Source organism: Cheilinus undulatus, linkage group 14 (genome assembly GCF_018320785.1).
Source record: "Cheilinus undulatus linkage group 14, ASM1832078v1, whole genome shotgun sequence".
Lineage (NCBI taxonomy): Eukaryota > Metazoa > Chordata > Actinopteri > Labriformes > Labridae > Cheilinus > Cheilinus undulatus.
The window spans coordinates 24,588,509-24,608,688 of record NC_054878.1 but is presented as its reverse complement, the minus strand read 5'-3'; the positions used below and the strand labels follow the sequence as shown (position 1 = coordinate 24,608,688).

The window sequence follows — 20,180 nt, the reverse complement described above, 5'->3', positions numbered from 1 at the left end:
AAGATAGGGGAGGGCCAAAGATGATGAAAATGTATGAGTGGAGAGAGCGTAGGGTGTGTAAAAGATCCGTGCTGAAATGTGAGTGGTGGATCGGTGCACACCCCCACGCCTGTCAACACTGGCGAGGAAATGACCCACTCAAAAACATGTTAATGTGTAAACTGACACAGTTCTGCCAAAAAACAAACAGGATACTTTTGAGGAAATCCTGATTACATGCATTTTCAAATATCACAGGTTGGAATAGAGTAATAATAATTTTAAAATGAGAAAACATTATTTCCACAAGACACCTGACTGAAGCGATCTGTCATTATTGGTGGAACATAGTGTTAAGCAACCTCTCAGGTATGTAATCAGGGTGGTGACAGATTCAAGGCCACATCAATATAGAGACACGAGTGATGGCTGGATAATAGCCCTGAAAACATTGTTCTAATCACATGCCTCAATGAGACAGCTGACCCCTGGCTATTTATGCCCCAGTCACCTCAGCAGATGATCCTCTCGTCACAGCTACGGCAACAACATGTTAAGTGAGGTCGCTGTTTATCAACCCTCGGACAAGCCTTACGGGGAAATATGTGGAAGAGGTGAATTCCAAGTCACCCGCCATTGTAATGGAAACGCAGACCTCTGGCACGTGCAGACATTGACGTCACTAGAGCTTGAACAATCAGATGTGACTTGAAATTGCCATTTTAAGTAAAAACATTTTAGGATTTATATTTGGAATGAAAAAAACAATTGTAAGATGTTCAAAGCTCCTGTAAGGGATTTTCAGCAGCTCATAAAACAGACTGAAATTAGTTTTAAGGTATCTCTATGACCAACAAAAGAAAGCAAGACCATCAACAAGTTTAACTTTTTTGTGTGTTGATAAGAAATATCTAAAATTGCTGCTGGGAGATAGGACAAAGATGTGGCATTTACAACATGCTGCAAAAAACAGACTTTTGTTCAGTTATCATTACTTCATTGAAATCTATTTTCACTTTGACATAATACTTTCTTGTTGGCAATTTCTTGTCAGTAAAATCAAATTATATTGACTGGTTGATTTATAAAATCAATTAAAGGGTAAAACATACAAGGGAGTAAATGTTTTTAATATTTGTATATCTAAACAATATTAATACTGGACTCTTTTTTTCTGTTATTGAATAAACTAGATAATTTATACATTTATTTGTATACTGCTTTGGTAATGTCAGCATGTTTTTCATGCCAATAAATCTCTGAGACCAATATAAACTTGTCTTAAAAGGGTAAAATATGTCTCCTTTAAGTGAAATGAGAGAAAAAGGAGCCGTGGTGTACATATTTTACAGGACCACTGGACATGTGCTGAAAGGGACAATAAAGCATGCGATTAATGAGATTTTAAAAATTAATGCACTAATTATGGACTTTTATCACAATTTTTCAATAATGCTGAATGTCAACCTTAAACAAAAACACAAAACAAGGTTAATCCAACATTTTTATGGTCAATGAAATGTCTAGAAAGGTAATGAGCATGTAATTGATATCAGCATCTGAATGTGTGAAGACCCGGTGAACCAATGGACAACAATACATTAATAAATTTTGTGCTGTAATCTTTAATGGCTTGAAACCTTTAAAAAAACTTTTAATAACAATTTTATAGACACCTGAACAGCAGTGATAATAGCACTATTTTCATTCTGCAGTAAGGCATTGAACAAAGCTGATAACACAACAGACAGAAGCATCATTGTCCCTTCTGCTGACAATCTCTCAGACTTTCATTGATTTTAAAGCAATGATTACTTAAAGTTATTATAATGCACTATGCACATACAGGACATCTGTATGTATGCAACTCATATTTTTACTTTTATTTAAGTAACTGTTCTATTCATGCACACAAATAATAGTTGGCAATGTGTCCCTTTGGAAAAAGTGAAACATGTTTTCAGTACAGCTATATGTAGTTACCCCTGTTATGTAAAGTTAAGTGTAGTGGCAGGAATCAGTTCAGTTTAGTGTGATTATTTAATCATTCTGAAGCTACAAATTTTATAAATATACGATGATATGAAGCAAGAAGATAAAACACAGCTTTACAGGAAAAACAAGCAGTTATCTATATGGATGAATGCTGGATTTAGTTGTACCCCAACTTGCCACATTTTTACTTAAAGTGCTGTATAAAGCTTTCTCTACAGTATGCAATACTTGTGAGAGCTACAGGAGACAAACTGTGCTTTAGCATGCAAAAACGATGCAGGTGATTTAAGAAATGTTCAGATATGTTTTTATGTGTCCTTGCAGTTCCTGGACTTGAGCCAAAGGCTGATGGGAAAATTTTAGCTTAGGGTGTGAGACTCTGGCACTGACACTGGTGTCAATGTTCCCATGACACAGTGTCTCTGTATGTGAACCAACCTAGCTTTAGTTACATCTGCTGGATCTGTTTCATTATTTAACTTTCTTAAACAGCTCCAGCAGCTGACTTTGACAACAAAACATGCTAACAAGATTAACAATTCTATATGTGGTTATGTTACTGATAATGTTAATGCCTTTCAGATGAGATTCATCAGATTTGGATGTAAACTTGAAAAAAGCAGATATGCATTTTGTTTTATTATGATCTTAAACATGGTAGCTATTATATCTTTCATTAAAAAGACTCTTAAGAGTAACGTCTCACTTTAATAAAACATTTTAACTTTATAAGCTGACAGCAGTCTATGTGATCAACTCTGTAAAGGCAAGACATGATCACATTAACTTCTATTTGCTGCATCAATCACTCAGACATGTTCTTAGCTATTTTACACAATCAGGTTGTACTGACCAAACATCACCAGGCAGGCTAACTGAAACTTTATATAACATTGTGTTGAATAAATCTTTCTTTATGCTTCTGGCTACATTACATACTGGAATGTATGGTAATCATTCAATAAACATGAGAAGAATCAATATATTCTGGTCAGGTCCTTGTCAAACCATCCGCCTTTTTCATTCAACAGAACAGTAGGCGCTGACCCTACCTACGCTGATTATGTCATCTCAACGTGCAGCAAAGTCACATGCTGCCTTATAGCACCTTATATGTTGCCATAGTTACTCTGCAGTGCCTCAGCGGCATATATATATTCAGCAGGATGTATGAGGAAAACGTGTGGTACCCTGTAAATCAACATTCAAAGTAGGTTGTCTACTTTATAAACAAGATCAATGCCCCAAAATGTACAGTAATCTTTAAAATCTTTGAGACAGTGTGATACGACATGAGGCCTAGGACAGCTAAAGGGGGACGGAGTGCAATCTGGTTATTAGAGTATGGACACAACAAACCTTTTTATAGTTATATAATCTGTATGTTACGCCAGGATTATGGTTGTTGAATTTAATATGCTGTCAGTGCAGGAAATCAAATTTGCAAATGTTATAACCATTACTCAAAATGATTTTTGTTTGGATTGTATATCTAGGCAAATGTTAAACCTAAGCAAAGCCTTATACTAGTTTGACACTGACCATTTTGTGTATAAGTTTATAATTTCACATTTTCTACCTCTTTCTACCTGCTTGTTTCCTTTCACACCTCCTCACTCTCTTTCTCTCTCTAGGGCGTCTGCAGCAGAGGATCTTCAGTTTCAAGCTCGGCCAGCTGCCTGCGCAGGCTGTTTACTTTGTTCTGAAGTTCCTTGTTGTATTCAATTATATGAACCATTTCCTCATAGGCTTCGTCAAAACACTTGGAGGAGCGGTTCCAGCGTAGAAACACTCCTGTAATAAAAGGGGAAGACAGCTGTGAGTGATTTATGAATAATCAAATAAGTCACAATTTTTTGTTATGTCCGTAGAGCTTTCCATAGACTCTGAAGTCCTAATAACTGCTCTTGTAGGCTCAGCCTTCAGCCAACATCAACAGGCGCAAAAAAAAAAAAAAAAAAAAAAAAAAAAAAAAAAAATTACATTTATGATGCAAGGGGTTGACGTCTAGAACATATGATGTATGTTGACTCTCACATTAGCTGTCTGGTACTACATGCAAAATTTAGAGTTGACATGTATGGCATAGTGTGGGGCCATTAATTAAAAAATAACCTCTAACCAATGTAAAACTGCTGTGTTGGTTATTTTGTTTTTTTTCCCCTTGTCATTTTCTCTTTACTAATCCTCCATCCCTTTCAAAACACACTACAGGCTATGTAGGCACGGGAAAGCCATCCAGGTGTCGCAAGGCATGTAGGCTGGTAAAAACCCAAAAGAAGAAGAAGATACAGTCACATGACACCACCCGTCAAGTCCACTATACAGAACCGCCATGGAGGAAAACTCACACTGAGTTGACTTTGTGGGCTGGGTAGTGGTACATTCATGGACTCCATAATTAAATTCAAAAAATAATTGCACAGTGTTCTCATTTTAAATAACAAAACTTCAACGTGTGAGCATGTGTTAACAAGGATTGATCTATAATCAGGAAACGCCATCCAGCATTGATAATTATCAGATATTAACCATGATAAAACTCCTTTCACCCATAAATTCTTTTGTAAGGGCAGAAAAGAGGGAGGCAGCCAGGTAGCCCAAAAGATTTGAACTTTAATTGATTGTAGTTATTTGTTGGATTATTCATAATTCCTTCAGGATTCAGGAAAAAAATCAGCCGCCGTAAACTTCTCTGTTCATTTGATTAGATTTATTCATGAGTTACATTAAGGAGGTGGGTTGGACAGAGTGTTAAAAATGATTGTTTATACACAGAATGTAAACTAAACACAAAAATCAAATTCATGGAATAAATAGATATTAACACATTTTTTGTTTTACTTAGGCTTACAAATATAAAACATATTAGCATAAACGATTGACTAATAAAGTAGGCTAAATAAAGGGTGTGACACAGTTTCTGGTGAAGATTAGTTTGAGTTCAAATGAGGGATGGGTCATGTGACTTGGTGCACTTTTGAAGATTTTTTCAATTTAAAAAAAAGATTAAGGGTCAGATTTTTATTATGGGAACAAAATTAGACATCCAATTAAACAGCTCCAAAAACTTAGAATAAAATATATAGATGTTTTTAAAGGAAAGAAAAACTCCATCATCGTAATTCTTTCTTAGGAGGTCTCTATTAATTTAAAAACCGGCCATTCAAATTGTAATCAGTACCACTCTGGTTTAATTACTATAAGGGCACAAAATTGTTTAGAGAGAACGTTTTAATAGTTTTGGCCACACAATTTTATTCTCAAAATACACAAGGTTGATACATTAAACATTAAAACATACAAAATTTCAATTATTTGTTTTAAAATTCTAATTATCTTATATTATATATATATATAAATAATATTATATGTATAATATAATTTAGGATAATATTATATTTCTAATATAATTTAGAATTTACAGCACAAACCAACTTGGGGGTTTACTTCATTACTTTATTAACTGTAATGGAAGTAAAAAGTTCAATAATCGTGATTTTGATTATTGTCATCATTGCCCAGCATTAGTTTTGGTGGTATTTTCTCACAAATTAACCAGTAACTGGAATGACGAAGTTAACCAACCTTAACTTTGGGGTAGAAAAATTTCTGTCTCTGTAAAATGTGTCATTCCAATATCTAATTTTTGTCATTTAAGTTTACTTTGTTTATCTTTCAGTAGAATGATTTCTTAAGAAGTCAACAAAGTCACAGTAAAATCCTGTAGCAGTCATTGACACCCGTCTGACACCTGTCTGAAAACTGCAACAATGGCAGCTTAAAAGTAAAGCTGTGGTATAGAAAAAACAAGCAGCAGTTTTGACACAAAGCTAACACACAAGTGCAAAAACTGGCAGTTCTTGAGTGCCCGCTTGAGGCTGGCTGTAACCGCTACAGAATCCCGATTAGGCCCTGTATTAAAATGCCCATTTTAAAAGCAGCAGCATGTTCACAATATGATAAAAAAAAAAGAAAAAAAAAAAAAAAAAAAAAAAACCTGGTTCGGCCTCTACAGCTCATTTCATTATTCATAAAAAAAAAATGCTATTTTTACCTCTGCCAAAGAAATTATGTGATCTGCAGGGTTTGTTTGTTAGTTAGCAACATAACTCAAAAAGTTATGGACGGATTTTCATGAAATTTTCAGGAAATATCCGAAATGGCATAAGGAAGAACCGATAAGATTTTGGGAGTGATCCTGATCACCGTCTGGATCCAGGAATTTTTTTAAGGATTCTTCACTATTGGGAGACAGGGCTAATGACAGAGGTCTGCGCTCTCCGAGTGCTTTTCTAGTTTGTTTTGATTATTTCTAGGCTGAGAGTTAGAGCTTAGAGTTACTTTTATATTTTGTGTTTTGCTTTTGTGAGATTCATGAATCAGGACCGAGTCTTTGGAAAGTACATGATTTTCAATTGTCTTTTAAATCTGGATATTGTTATGTCTGTTTTTACCCCAAACTAAAAGAGAAGTATTCATACAAGTATCAGTAAGTTCAGTACTGATGAGTAGTGTCAGTATCAATAACAGTATCAATAAAATCCTATCAATACTCATCCCCAGGCGTGGCTAAGTTGACTGACAGGTGGGAATATTGTATCTGTTTGCTGGGAGGCTTAAGGCCTCAGTTCCAAGTTTTTTTATGCTTCTAGCCCAGGGATGGGCAACTTCGTTTCTAACACGGCCATATGAGTTTAATTCTCAATGCCTAAGGTCCAAACTGTTGAATGTTCTCCGTTAAACCACTGCGATTGCTAATAATTCAATGAATGAATAATATATATCTTTCATGATCATTTATTGAAACAGCATTTATATTTTCAAACTAAAATGCATATTATACATTTAATAAACTAAACCAAATCAAATCCATTTAAGCTACATTTTCTATAAAATTAAAACAATAATTACTGATTATTTTTTAGTATATTTTACTTGCACATCAATCTTTTTGAAAATGCATTCAGCGATGCATAGAAAAAGGTTTTATAACACAATTACAGCCAGTTATATCCTCTAATATTTTGCAAAGAACCAAATATATAAAAGTAATCAAGTATTTTAAGAGAATTTTTTTTCTGTTTTCTTGCATTAAGTCATTTTGGTCATATTTTCTTCACATTTATGATAAATTAATTTAGGACATTTACATGGAGGCTGCATTGAATCAGGTGGAAGGCCACTAATTGCCCACCCCTGTTCTAAACTGTAAGGCTACATCAAATCAGCCAAGATTGACCCAAATCAGATTTTTGGCTCGTTTGTGACTCATATCTGATTTTTTCTGGCATTGTAAACAGATTATTTTCATATTAGATTCAGGCTGACTTTATATGTGGTACCAAATCAGATACATATCTGATCTTTTGGAATTCAACTACAGCATAAACAAACTAGAAAAGCACTCAGAGAGTGCAGACCTCCACCATTAGCCCTACCTCCCAATAGTGAAGAAACCTTTGAAAAATTCCTGGATCCGTCCCCATGTGCCCCCCCACCACGGCATTCACTGATTACTCCCTCCCTGGTGGGGTGGACACGCGTAGAGGCAAAGCATTGGTTTTGCTATGGGTGGAGTGTCACGGTGGCAGCAGTGCCTGCTGGTACCAACAGATGCACTGACAGTTTCACCCATGGTCTCACTGGACTGGAAGTCATGGCAGAGGGTGAATATTCCTCTATTCCTCCCAGCATTGTGAGTATTCTCGCTACAATTTGCTGTCTTTCTCTCTGTTATGCTCCGACTCATCTCTTCAACCGGGTGTGCATTTTTCAAACTCTATATTCTCTAAAACTTTGAATAGAAACACACCCAAAATGCTGCTGGGATACAAGTTGCTCATGTCCGCCATCTCCTGGTGTAAAGTGGTAACAGCGCAGACCTCCACCATTTGCCCTATCTCCCAATAGTACAGAATCCTTAAAAAAATTCCTGAATCCAGACGGTGATCTGGATCACTCCCAAAATCTAATCATTTCTTCCTTATGCCATTTCTGACATTTCCTGAAAATTTCATCAAATCCATCAACAACTTTCCAAGTTATATTGCTAACAAATGAACAAACAAACAAGCAAACCCTGCAGATCACATAATTTCCTTGGTGGAGGTAAAAAAAATCAGATCAAAGCCAAAGATCAGAATTGAACATTAAAGCTGCAGTAAGCAATTTATTTTTAGTGTTGTATGCCCACAAAAACAACACAACCTGTCAGAGTCTTCTTATTAAAGCCATCTAACAGAATAACTTCTGCGACGCCTCCTCGCGCTGCACTCTCACTTGAGGAAAACCAGCAAGGGACGATGCTACAGCCAATGAGGAGGCTAGCATGCGCAGCCAATCATGGCTCAGGTCAGAGGGAGCGTTCCTATATGGCTGTTATAGTAGGTGCACTTCCGCCTCTCAGCTCAGTGAGAAGTTGATACAAAGGCGGAGTTACCAGCAGTGTTCAGCCCTATGTAGAATTTGTTCATGCTGAGACAAAGTATTTTCTTGCCTGTAATCTGGCCATTGATTTGGGTGGAAAAGCAGAGCAAAATCACTCCATGGGGGGAGCAGGTGGCCCAGTGGTTAAAGGCGCTCCCTATGTATGCGGGCGGCCCGGGTTCGAATCCAGCCTGAGGCCCCTTACCGCATGTCACCCACTCTTGACCCTGTTTCCGACTCTATCCACTGTCCTCCTCTATCAAATAAAGGCACAAAATACCCCCCCCCAAACTCCATAGGAGCTTTGCCACCGTTAGTATTCAATTCAACGAACATGCACCCATGAGAACATATGTGAGAAGAGGGGCAGAGCTACAGAGCTCAAACAGGGAGAAGAACAGGAACAGAGGGGGAGTAGAGTTGATTCTACATGGCTCTCATCGAATGTTACATATTTAAGCTTTAAGGTCTGCTCTGTTAACATAATATCATGAACAAAACTTGCTTCTTGCAAAAGAAAATGAATTAAATGGAGCCTTGGTTAATGCTTCAAACATCAATTAATTCCACAATATGAGATCAGCAGGTATTATCTCAAAAGTGAATTTTTGCATTGGCAGATAAAAACATTTCTGCTGGGTTAGGGTAGTCAAAAATTAATATTTTGGATCCAAAAATCTGCCCATATCGGCTGTAAACATCGACCGTACAAACAAATAAGTTCATGTAGTTTTAGGCTGGGCAAACAAACCTTTATCAGCTGAAGTCGTTGCTTTAGTCATAATTATCCCTCACACTTTGAAGTCTGTTTTAAGGACTGCAATTTGTTTATTTATTCATCCTCAAATTTTGAATTTTGACTATGGATTTATGTCTGCATGCATTAAATATTGGTGTTGGTATCAACTAAAGTTAAGTGGTAAAAATCAACAGATCAGATATTGGGAAATATCCAGTATCATGCATTCCTACCAAAAATACTTGAAAAAAGCAAAACTCTTCTCAATTGATTTTTTGTATCACTAAGCAGAAGCTACAAGTGTCAAACACATGACGTCCATGACCCTTAACATGAAACCAGTCTAAAGTGAGTCTCTTCGTGGGTGGGGGACTTCGACAGAGAGACTTAGACAGAAATACCTGAAATACAAGTGTGACTACAGAGATGTGCTGCATGACTGGAATGAAATGCATCTTAATGACACAAAAGGAGGTGACTTTAAAGTCACTGTGGGGGAAAGTTTGCTATAATCAGGAAGTTTGGATGATCAGTATAAAAAAACTCATGAATTTAGCTCATTATTAAGATCCTAGTTATTTTAACTAGTTGTTCATAACAAATTTATCATGTTTAAAAAAGGTCATTTGAAAGTTTCACTCAAGTCTCATTGGAATGCTTTACTTAAAAATAACTTTTTTTTTTTTTTTTTTGATTAGACATTGCAGCACTTTAGTTTCTTCATTTCAGGTTAGTGCTAGGCAAATATTTGCCCTGGCTGAAAATATATCATACAGCAGGAAAAGAGCTTAACTTAAACAGTTTTGAGAGGTTCTTTGTTCCTGATTTGCGCCATACGTACTAAAATGAAGCCTAAGATTCCCACAGCCACAGAGCTCAGGCATTCAAACACTGCTTTGCTGTATATGCCAAAACTTGCCAAACTTCATTCCAAATGACTCGGCAACTTTTCTCACACTCTTCAGTCAAAAGTTTGGGAGCATATGGTTAAAGACTGGGTTCGTATGTCAGTCCTTGTTTGTGTCAACATCAAGACCTTTAGATCCTGACCTCCACTGGGTCTCTAAAGTGGGCCAAGGAGTCTGCATCCCCCCATGAAAACGTTGCATAAGCAGGATGTCTGCTGCTTTTCACGTGCCCCAGTTGTTCACATACATTTCAGTTCGGACAGAGAGGGGGAGGGGCTCTGAGGCTATAGGCAGGATGGGGGCCCCAGAGGACCATTGAACCTAATGACCCCTCATTTGTCTGGACCCCATCCCCCATCTTTTCTTTTTGTGTAGCGTCAAAATGCTTTAAACTGATTTAACACTCTGCAAGTTCAAGCAGGACTTCGCAGGACTTTTAGGGAATAGGAGGATCAACAATTATAACCAAAAACTGAGTTTATCTTCTCTAAACATTTTTGGAGACATTATTTATTTCAGTTTATCCCCTAGGCAGCCCAACTTAGGAAAAAAAAAAAGGATGTCGGAATAAACAAAGTTCAATTCTCAGGATTCCCTCTGCCCCTGATGTTTAACATCCAGAGGTGGTTCACTATGGAGGCGCTCAATAACTTCAGGGTTATCTTATGATTAATGTGTTAATGATACATCCACAATAATGCATCAATCTTATATCTTTATAACTTCAGAACACCCTAATACAATCTCATGCAAACTTCTAGATGCTTCTGAAGGTTCAAAAAAGCAAAATGTCTTCATTTCATTCACACAGATTTTAGAAACCAAGACATTTCATAACCATTTATTGTGCACGTGATCTATTAAACAAAACACTGGATGTTTCTAATTAAAAGAAGTGAGCTTTGGAGCCAAATAAACCAAGGTGATAAAGCTTTTTTGTACTCATGGCTTGGATTTTACAGCTTTTTCTTTCATTTGGTGTTTATTTTCTTATATTTCTATACTCATTAATTATATTTCAGTAACTTTGGCAAAAACATTTGTAGCAAGTGCTATTTCTTTTATATTTTATACCTTTATAACAATTGCATTTCATTAATGTACTCACTGCTTATAGCTTTTTGTTTATTTGCGTACATCATTTTAACTGCTCTGATTTTTGGTTGTAATTTCTTCTGTTTTGTATTTTTTTTCCCCGGTATTTTTGGTGTTCTGTTACTGCTTCTATTTCAATACTAATATAAAAAAATACTACTGAAACCTCCTTTTGGCCCACTTACATGCTCAAAAACTAAAGAAAATTGGCACACGTGTGGTCTGAAAAATGCCAGGTTGATACAGGTTTCACACACGGTCCTTACGGATTGCCTCAATAGCGCTACCTTATGTGCTTCTACGGAGCCAGCCCAAAAGTGACTATCACCAAGAGATATGAAATTTGGAGGGCAGATTCAGCTTAAGGAGATGAACAAAGATTTGGGTGTTTTGGGCCTGTTCCAGGGGGTAATACTTGATCATACTAGTTGTGTTTGTTCTTGCTTGTGTTTATTTCTTTTTCAGATGTTTTTATATTTCCTTGATTTTTCATACTAAATTCTTCATAACTGCAACAACAACAAACTTTCTGTCTGGGGCATGACTTTTTTTTCCTTCTAATTCTTAATCTGATATTTATCAGCAGCATACTGGAGTCATCAAGATATTTTGCCATTTCAATTGTATTTTGTGGAGGAATATTAGGCTTCTATGTGTAAAATAATCACATTGTTAATCAGGAAAAGAATGTAGTCTGCACAAGCACTGTGATTAGCATGCACACTGTGTGACTGCTGAATGCTTACTAACAGTAAACCATCCTGGTCACTGTACAGCACTGGGTTTCAGGCTTCACTGAAGATACAGAACCTTCTGTGCAGCCTATAATAAGACCAACACATCAGCCAATTCATCATGAAGAAGTGTGGGAAGGAATGCTGAAATGCAAAGGTGCTATGTGAAGTCATATGAGCTTTGATGGCCACATGGAGTCAGATCCTGTCCTCTGACATGGTGCTTATGGTGAGCTATAAGAGACATGGGGCTGAATGAGGTCTGAAAATGCTACATTTGTTCAAATTGAGTAATTTTCATTATTGTCTTCTCGTAGACATGGTTTTGGTTTGTTTTAAGGGGTGACAAAAAACTAAAAGGGGCATGCTACCTGTGGTCATGATGTCATATTGTGGGGAAAGGTCATTTATTTGGAAACGTGTTATTGATTTTTGTTGAGATACTGACAATTGTGTTCTGATAGGTTCATGTAACTGTCAGTCATTGAATAAAACGTGTGTACATTGAAGTTTATATACATATTTCTGTAGGTTACAGTATTTGTCATGGGCTCAAAAGGAACGCTATGCTCTTAAGTACTGCATTTTCAATGGTGCCCTCTTCTGTAAGATTGGTAAGTGTAGGCCCATGCAAATATGCAAATGCAGATCATATAACAAAAAACTAGAAAAGCACTTGGAGAGCGCACACCTCCGCCATTAGCCCTATCTCCCAATATTAAAGAATCCTTTAAAAAATTCCTGGATCCAGACAGTGATCCAGATCACTCCCAAAATCTTATCAGTTCTTCCTTATGCCATTTCTGACATGTCCTGAAAATTTCATGAAAACCCATCCATAACTTTTTGAGTTATGTTGCAAACAAACTAACAGACAAACTCACAAACAAACCCTGCGGATCACAGAACCTCCTTGGCAGAGGTAACTATTACTGGCTGCATACCTGTAGTTGTCACAAGATTATCCCAATCATTGCCAACAACTCATAAAAATTGATTTATGTAGGTCTGCAGAATTATGCACGCTGAAGATATCTGTCTCGGAAAAAAATTTGGCTTAAATTGTTTTTTTAAACCAACTGAACCTGCGGTGTTTATACAGCTACTTACAAGTTTGTAATTATGTGAAAAGTCTCCTGAATAATTACCATTTTTAATGCAAAGCTGACAAAACTAAACATTCTGTGTTAAATTTAAATGCAGACAATGTAGATTGGGCTCAGTATAATTTGTACTTTTTTGGAAGTATTTTTTGACACTGCAAACTCTTTTTGCCCCAAGTTCTGTTTGGAACCTGACACTTGCATGCAGCCATGAATCAAGCTAATATTGCTACGATGTAATCCCAGCATGCAACTGTGCTATTGCACCTCTTACGATCTAAATTTTATTTTAAGATTAGTATCCATCCTATTTCACTGGAATCATTATCTTACATCACGAGGAGTCATTTTCTGAAATCCCGTGGTTAGTGGGAGGGTGTTAAAGTGAATTGAGTCATTTGTAAAAGGAGCTGAAATATTGCTAAACATAAAGAGTAACAATTATTAAGAAATTTTCACCAATGCACTGCTTGAATTTCAGACAAAGATGAAGTAATATAGTCCAGTGTATGACATGATACTTTCTGCCTTTATAATGTTTCTGTAGTTTGGCAGAGTCAAACAATAGACAGCATAGCAGAGAACAAAGTGACTAAAAGAAAACAGTTTAATAAAGTGCATTAAGTTTGCAAAGATCATGTACATATGACCTGAACTGTCAATATAGTGAACGTCACCAGCCTCTCCCACTCCCATGCAGTGAATTTTCTATATCCTGCTGTGTTCACACACCAGCTCACCCCAACTTCAGGTGGAAAATATATGTGGGTGGAATAAATTCTGGATAAAGTCAAGATAAAAATTTCCCCTATTGCACTTATACATGCAGCTCACGTGAATAGAACGTTAGAGTGCCTATAGAGAAAACATGCATTTTTTATGGACAAACCCTGATCAAGACATTAGCTGCCAGCTTCAATCTTTTTGGTCTTGTAGTGACTCAGATATAATATCAAAATGCTGCACAGTGACTTTGTTTGTTACTGCTCATTGTCTGCTCATTTACTATCTGTAGTTCTGCGTAATAAATGTGTTAATGTTTTATCAATTTAGGTCAAGAAAAAGCACTTCTACTATTTTGGTCATCTGCTTATCAAATAAAACCCATGTTTTCTTCAGTGGGTTATTTTTAGTGATTAATTAATAAAGTGATTGGAATGTGAATCAGCCGCTCTTTGTGAACACTTTTTCATCATCTACTGTACATACTCTGAGTACTGCATGCACTCTTTGTCCATCTCTTACCTTCCCATAGAAGCAGGCTCTGAGGGGCCACAGAGGGCCAGATCACAAGACTGTTGGGCTCGTAAAGCGGGTTGGTCAAACGCTCCAGTTCTTGGGGCCGATTAACCCACGACCAGAGGGACACGGTCTTCTCAGACAGAGACAGTTTTGATCTTTGGAAAGGAAAATATAATGTGGCATCAGAGCAGTGGTTTATTAAAGTTTAGTGAAAATAGGTGTGTAACCTGTATAATGAAAGCACGCTGGACTTTGTCATTGATGTTGAAAAAATCCCCTTAAAGGAAAACTTCAGGACTGACTTTGGGAAAGTCACCTAATCCACAACTGTTTTAGTAAAGCTGCTTAGTGGGCAGTGATTAAGGATGTGAAGGACAAGGCTCCATATGTAACTGACACACTACTGGCCTTAATACTGTGATTTAGCTTTGTAATAGATGTATGGTGTGGATCATCTAAGTGTGTATGAATTCATTTTGTCATATTGACTAGTTGGCAAGAATTGACTTATACATTAACTCCAACAGATTTACCTCTCAGCTGTGCTGTTACCCAGGAAGGTGCCAAACTGAGACGCATAGGCATGTTCGAACAGAAGAACCAGAAAGCTCTCACTGAACTCAAAGGAGCATGGAAACTGGCGAAGGATCTGCCAGACACAGTCCAAGAAGAGTAGGAAGACAGGCGCCTCTTGTCGAGGCTTGCTGTTGGAGTAGGCAGACTGAGCGCAGCGCTGCTGGAACGGATGACCCGCCTGGGATAAATGATCGAAAAAGCCCCATTTATGACTTCATTAAACATTAGCTAAGGCACATTGTTTTCCTTATATGACCAACATATAAAGCTACCAAACTGTTTAGTAACCTAAGTGAAATTTCAGGCTTTCAAAAGAAACTATTCATGATCACATTCAGCATCTGGATTGGAAAACATTTGGGCTGTGTTTCAAAGGTCAGTGAGGCTAACCTGGAGCCATTCTCTCTCCACCAAACCCTGGAATCCTCTGATGGTTCTGCAGGCAGGATCAAGGATGATCTGAGCCAGAGAGGTCACCTGCAGAGTGGAGTCTGTGCCCTCTGTGCCATGGACAAGTACTGATGCTCCCTCTCTGAGGAAACACACAGGATAACAGTCACTAAAGATGTTTTCACATGCTTGTCCTGGATATTTATAGACAATTCCAGAAGGACTGCCTCTAAAATCTGTCAAAGCTGGTTGTTCACAACAAGCCTCACAGAGGGGAGGTTTATAGAATTTTTTTCACCTTTACATCAATGCTATGTGTAGTTTGACTCAATTTCATAATCATAATTTAAACAAAAATATGAAAGAGACCTGGCACACAAAATGTAAAAAGTAAACAGTTTAATGTCATCACGCATCTGCCCACTGTGTGGTCGTAATGACTTTCCTGAATATTTTCTGCTGGGTTCACATCAGCTCACCCTGACTTCATGGGGAAAATACACAAGGGGGCAGGCCGGAAAAAAGTCTGGTTGAAAAATAAGGCTGTTTGTTTTCATACATGAATAAATATTAGAAATTTTTTTCAGCAGTTTTGTGCACATGTGAATAGGGTTATTGTTGCCTTCTAAATCACTACAGCTTAGACATCCCCAAATTAGCTTTATACTGCAGATAAACAGTAATGTTTTTGGCTTACCTTCCATGATAATTACAGTAAAATCAAGCCAATGTATAAGTAAAACAAACTTTAAACACCATGAGCTGACCAAACCTTCACAACCATATAGAAAATTTAAGCTTAAAAAGGCAGGACAATAAGTAGACAAAAAGAAACTTTGTTTCCCTGACCTGTCAATACACTGAGCAGCCAGGCAGGCCGTTGTGAGGATCTCTTTGACATGAGTCTGCCAGTTGGAAGCCTCTAATTTACTTAACCAGCGGTCCATACTGTGGGACTGGTCATTACACGCCTCTACAAGCTTTATCAGGCTCTCCTGGAGGATGTTTGACCTAAAAAGGACAGATATTTAACATACAAAAGACAGTGCATCTATATTAGTCAGTCAAGTGCATGTTTTTTTTTATTCAAAGTACATATATATTTCAAGAAAAAGACAGAAAGTGCTAGGTGACCTCACCTCTCTATTGCCTTGTGGATCCTTCTCCACTGTGGGTAGTTTGCCTCTGTCTCAAATCCTCCACCTCGAGCTTTTGCTTGCTGAGCAACATTGATGGTGCGCGTGTCGATGATGTAGCCACGTTTGCCTGGCCGCAGGGTGGCATTTATCAGCTTTTCGTCTTCCTTACAACGTCTTCCATTAGTGCCAGTGAGAGGCTGCCCTGCTCGCATCATCACCTTTGTGTGAAAGTGATTAAAATAAAACTTTCATACAAATAAAACCAAACCACATTAAGAAGCAGTGTCTATCAAATTCACAGCTCGGCTTCAAAAGATAGTTTTGTACAACAGTTAGAAAAATTAACACTGAGGTTGCCTACCATGCCATTTTTCTTGTGGTAGTAGCTCAAGACTGGAAAACGGCCACTGTGACGGAAGGTGGCTACTTTCTTCAGCGTCTCATCGTCAACATCTTTAGGCACGGCCACTAGAGGGGGGTATGATGGACACACGCTGAAGTCCTTGTTGACTTCACTTAGTCTCCACTCATCAGTCTGGAAAAAGGAAACAATAACACCTTAGAAGAAGAGTGGTAATGCATTAGAGGTGTGTTATGTGTTTTTATGAACCGTAAGGGTACCATGGACTCTAGATCTTTAAAAATGTCCTCTGGGAGAAATAAGTTCCAGCCGTCCTCAATTACTTCAAACATGGGCCGGTAGAAGAAAGGATACATCAAGGAGACTGAGTCAAGTGTGGACAGAGCCTAGGAAAGAAAACATTAACACTTATTAGTTAATCAAATTCAGGATTTCATTGGAAATAAAACAGACAATCAACACTTAATTTTACCTCAACAGAGCTGGCAATGTTGAGGCACTCCTCCATGCCAGGGATGTCAAGCTGAATCACCCTAAGGTCTTTGCATCTCACTATGATGCTTCCTAGAGAGCCTACGAATCTGAATAAAAGAAAAGGATTAATATAACAGGGCCAGGCCAGTGGGTAGAATGACAGGAGAAAGAAACAAAGGCCTGATGCTTGCATTTTTGCCTCTTGTACATGTTCTCCTCACATATCATCCTCATGTTATGCTGTTAATACTTCTGCTTGCATTTGACCAAACCATCCTCAGAGCATGGATGGGTGCCCATATGAAGTTATGAGGGACAGAAAAAATACTGAGAATAGACTCTCACTATGAATATGCAGACTCTAATGTAATGCAAACGTGGCTGTAGACAAACTCATTAGTATCGTGTCTACCCAGATCTGAATGTTTGTGGTGTCATATGTTGAAGCAGTTCACACCCTCCTACCCGCAAAAATTTTGATTTTCGACCTGTGGGAAACAATCACATGACAGCACACAGTCATAATCAAACTTCCTGCCAAAGAGTTTCAGATCCTCCCTACACTATAAAAGTAAACAGAAGGAGAGAATGTTGGAAATGAAATGCTCACATCTGCTGCTTACTATGACAAGAGCAGCATCAATAACACATCTGTTAAGGCAACTCTGCTATCAAACTGTGAACTTCTGCCAAATTTAGTCAACCAATTTCAATAAGCTGGATGTCTTTTGAAAACAGACAGTAGAGTTTTACAGCTAGGTTGGGAGGTATGTACCAAACTGAGTAATGTAAATTTAAAAGTCGTCCCTTTGTTCTTTAAAGCAGATTAATTTAAACTGTTATCACTCAGTTGAACTGTAGAAGCACCACTCACCTTTGCTTTGTTTTAGTAACCTTAGTAAAAACTCCTTATGATGATGATGATGAAGATGCAAATAAGTACATTTTTATCGATGCCAAAATATTTCTGATTGTGAAGTAAGAATATGATCTTCAGATTTACAAAATTGGAGGGAAAATAAGCAAGCAACATCCATTATACTCTCATTATCAGTGACACAATAAAACATATAATACTAAGTAATACTGAAGCCAGGATGGTTTCATTTCAGTTCTTGATAATTTGTACATGCTTGCTACTTCATCCTCACTGAAAATGTTGGGCTGTGTGTTTAATGCTGCCTTATGATTTGTTTCTGGTCTGGGTTTTTGCACCCATGATGTCTCTTGTATGAGAAAGTTGGTTGGTTTCACATGTACAACAGAATAAAAACATCTCTATTGAAGTTTTTAATCTTTCTACTACCCTCTTAACACCCTTTGACTTTAACTCACTAAAACGTTCTATCACTTTTTATCTGTTTATACACCTCTTATCTTTGTTTTATCTCTAATGACGTGATGCCCTCTTTTTTATGTGTTTTCTCTTATTATCATATCGTATTGTCTTCTCCTAGATATTTTCACTTTTTACTATTTCACCTGCCCTTTAAGATTATCGGTTGTTTCCAGTCCTTTCATTCGTGTTAATTTTTTGTTGAGTTTTGTGCTTCCGTCTTTTACAGCTTCTTGTCTAACTTTAAAGACCTGTTTGTTTGATCCAATTGTTGAAGTTGATTTTATTAATCTCTGAGTACATGCCTAGACTATGTCTTTGTAAACATCTGTTTTCAAAGGTGCAATATAAATTAAGTTATTATTATTATCGTTGTTTCTGTAATGGGAATAAAAGATTAAATAAAATTTGACCACAAGGTCTGAATCGAAAACTCTGAACAATCATCATCACCAATGATCCCCTGGTGCCACCCTCAGGAATGCTACGGTAACAGCAGGCGGGGTTGCTTAACTCAGAAAACAAGCTCAAAAAGAGATTTCATCTACTGAAAGCTAATATGATAAACCAAAACCTGAAAAAATGCATCCTATAAATATACTGTATATTTAATGAAATAGCTAATAAGAGAGGGGATCTTGGGAGTATTAGTTTGGTCTGCTCATCTGCTTTACTGATTAGTTGATTACAGATATATACATTGACTTAAAAAAAACTACAGTAAAGAATTTAACTGGTGCTATCAGGCAATTGATAAAAACGATTTTAAAATATTTAAACTTGATGTGAAGTTTGATTTAAGTGAAAATAATAATAAATAATGAAAATTCTGACAATACTGGCACTGCCGTAGAAATGATGAAGGTAAATGTTGTTATAAGCTTTTTACCTCTTCTCTATTGAGTCGATGTTTGAGTGAAGCAGCCACAGCTCCTCTGTGTTGTCCTGTCTGGAGGACAGGATCAGGTGATGACCAGTCAGACACAGTGTCCCCTCCACAGTGGGCATAAAAGGCCGATGTAAAACAACACCGTCCACCCGGGGTGTCTTTATCAGCTCTGCAAACTCCATGACCTGAGCCGAGAGACAGACAGCAGACAGGCTGCATACAGGAGGCAAACAGTAAAAATGTGCGTCATTTTAACACTGACTATACTGGTTAGCTAAGATTGACACTGCTAAAAAAGAGCAAAGTAAGCTCTGCTGTGGTGATTATTATGCGAAACAAAGAGAGACGTTGATGGAAATGATGTTTAAACCAATAAATGCAGCAGCAACTGACAGCTAGCTAAACTTAGCCTGATTCAGGAAATAAGGCGGCTAACGCTACCTAGCAAGCTAATAAAGAAAACGATTTAATTCGCCATTGATTTTCATATTTACATCATATGGTTAAGAAAACACAGCTCGAGCAAAAACAAGAGTTTGACGCTAAAGTTAAAACGATTTATGACATAACTACCCAATAATCCTACCGTTTAATTCGTTGTTGGGCGAGACTGGTACGTTTATAAAAACAAACCGCCAGGAAAAACGGACTTGAGAACATGTAGTTCCGGACCCTTAGCGTTAACGAAAAAATAAAAAAATAAACTAATTAAAAAATATATAAAATTTGATTTCCAGTTATACTGAAATTTAAGCTACATTTAAATGCCACTAAGTATTAAAAAAAATCTG

At 37.3% G+C, this 20,180-nt stretch overlaps 1 protein-coding gene across 3 annotated transcripts; it reads right to left on the bottom strand.

Moving 5' to 3' along the window:
* Window positions 1-1,484: 1,484 nt before the first annotated feature.
* Window positions 1,485-20,013, bottom strand: mtmr9 (myotubularin related protein 9). Of its 3 annotated transcripts, none has more exons than XM_041806141.1 (11): window positions 19,976-20,013; window positions 19,390-19,574; window positions 17,163-17,271; window positions 16,951-17,076; window positions 16,691-16,864; window positions 16,330-16,547; window positions 16,040-16,201; window positions 15,191-15,332; window positions 14,758-14,978; window positions 14,228-14,379; window positions 1,485-3,768 (listed from the first exon to the last, which is right to left on the bottom strand). In XM_041806141.1, the coding sequence occupies exons 2-11, from the start codon at window positions 19,569-19,571 to the stop codon at window positions 3,605-3,607; spliced, it is 1,650 nt and encodes a 549-aa protein (XP_041662075.1). In that variant the 5' UTR covers window positions 19,572-19,574; window positions 19,976-20,013; the 3' UTR covers window positions 1,485-3,604. The 3 variants fall into 3 exon arrangements, with proteins under 3 accessions (XP_041662075.1, XP_041662074.1, XP_041662076.1); XM_041806140.1 differs by having other exon boundaries at window positions 19,390-19,602; window positions 19,976-20,010; XM_041806142.1 differs by lacking the exon at window positions 19,976-20,013 and adding an exon at window positions 19,884-19,904.
* Window positions 20,014-20,180: the final 167 nt, after the last annotated feature.

Coding starts and splice junctions, on each gene's coding strand:
- mtmr9 (XM_041806141.1), bottom strand. CDS start 19,571: ATGGAGTTTGCAGAGCTGATAAAGACACCCCGGGTGGACGGTGTTGTT. Junction 16,202..16,329: donor ATCCACAAGGCAATAGAGAG/GTGAGGTCACCT, acceptor TGTCCTTTTTAG/GTCAAACATCCTCCAGGAGA. Junction 3,769..14,227: donor GAGCCTGCTTCTATGGGAAG/GTAAGAGATGGA, acceptor CTTTTATTACAG/GAGTGTTTCTACGCTGGAAC.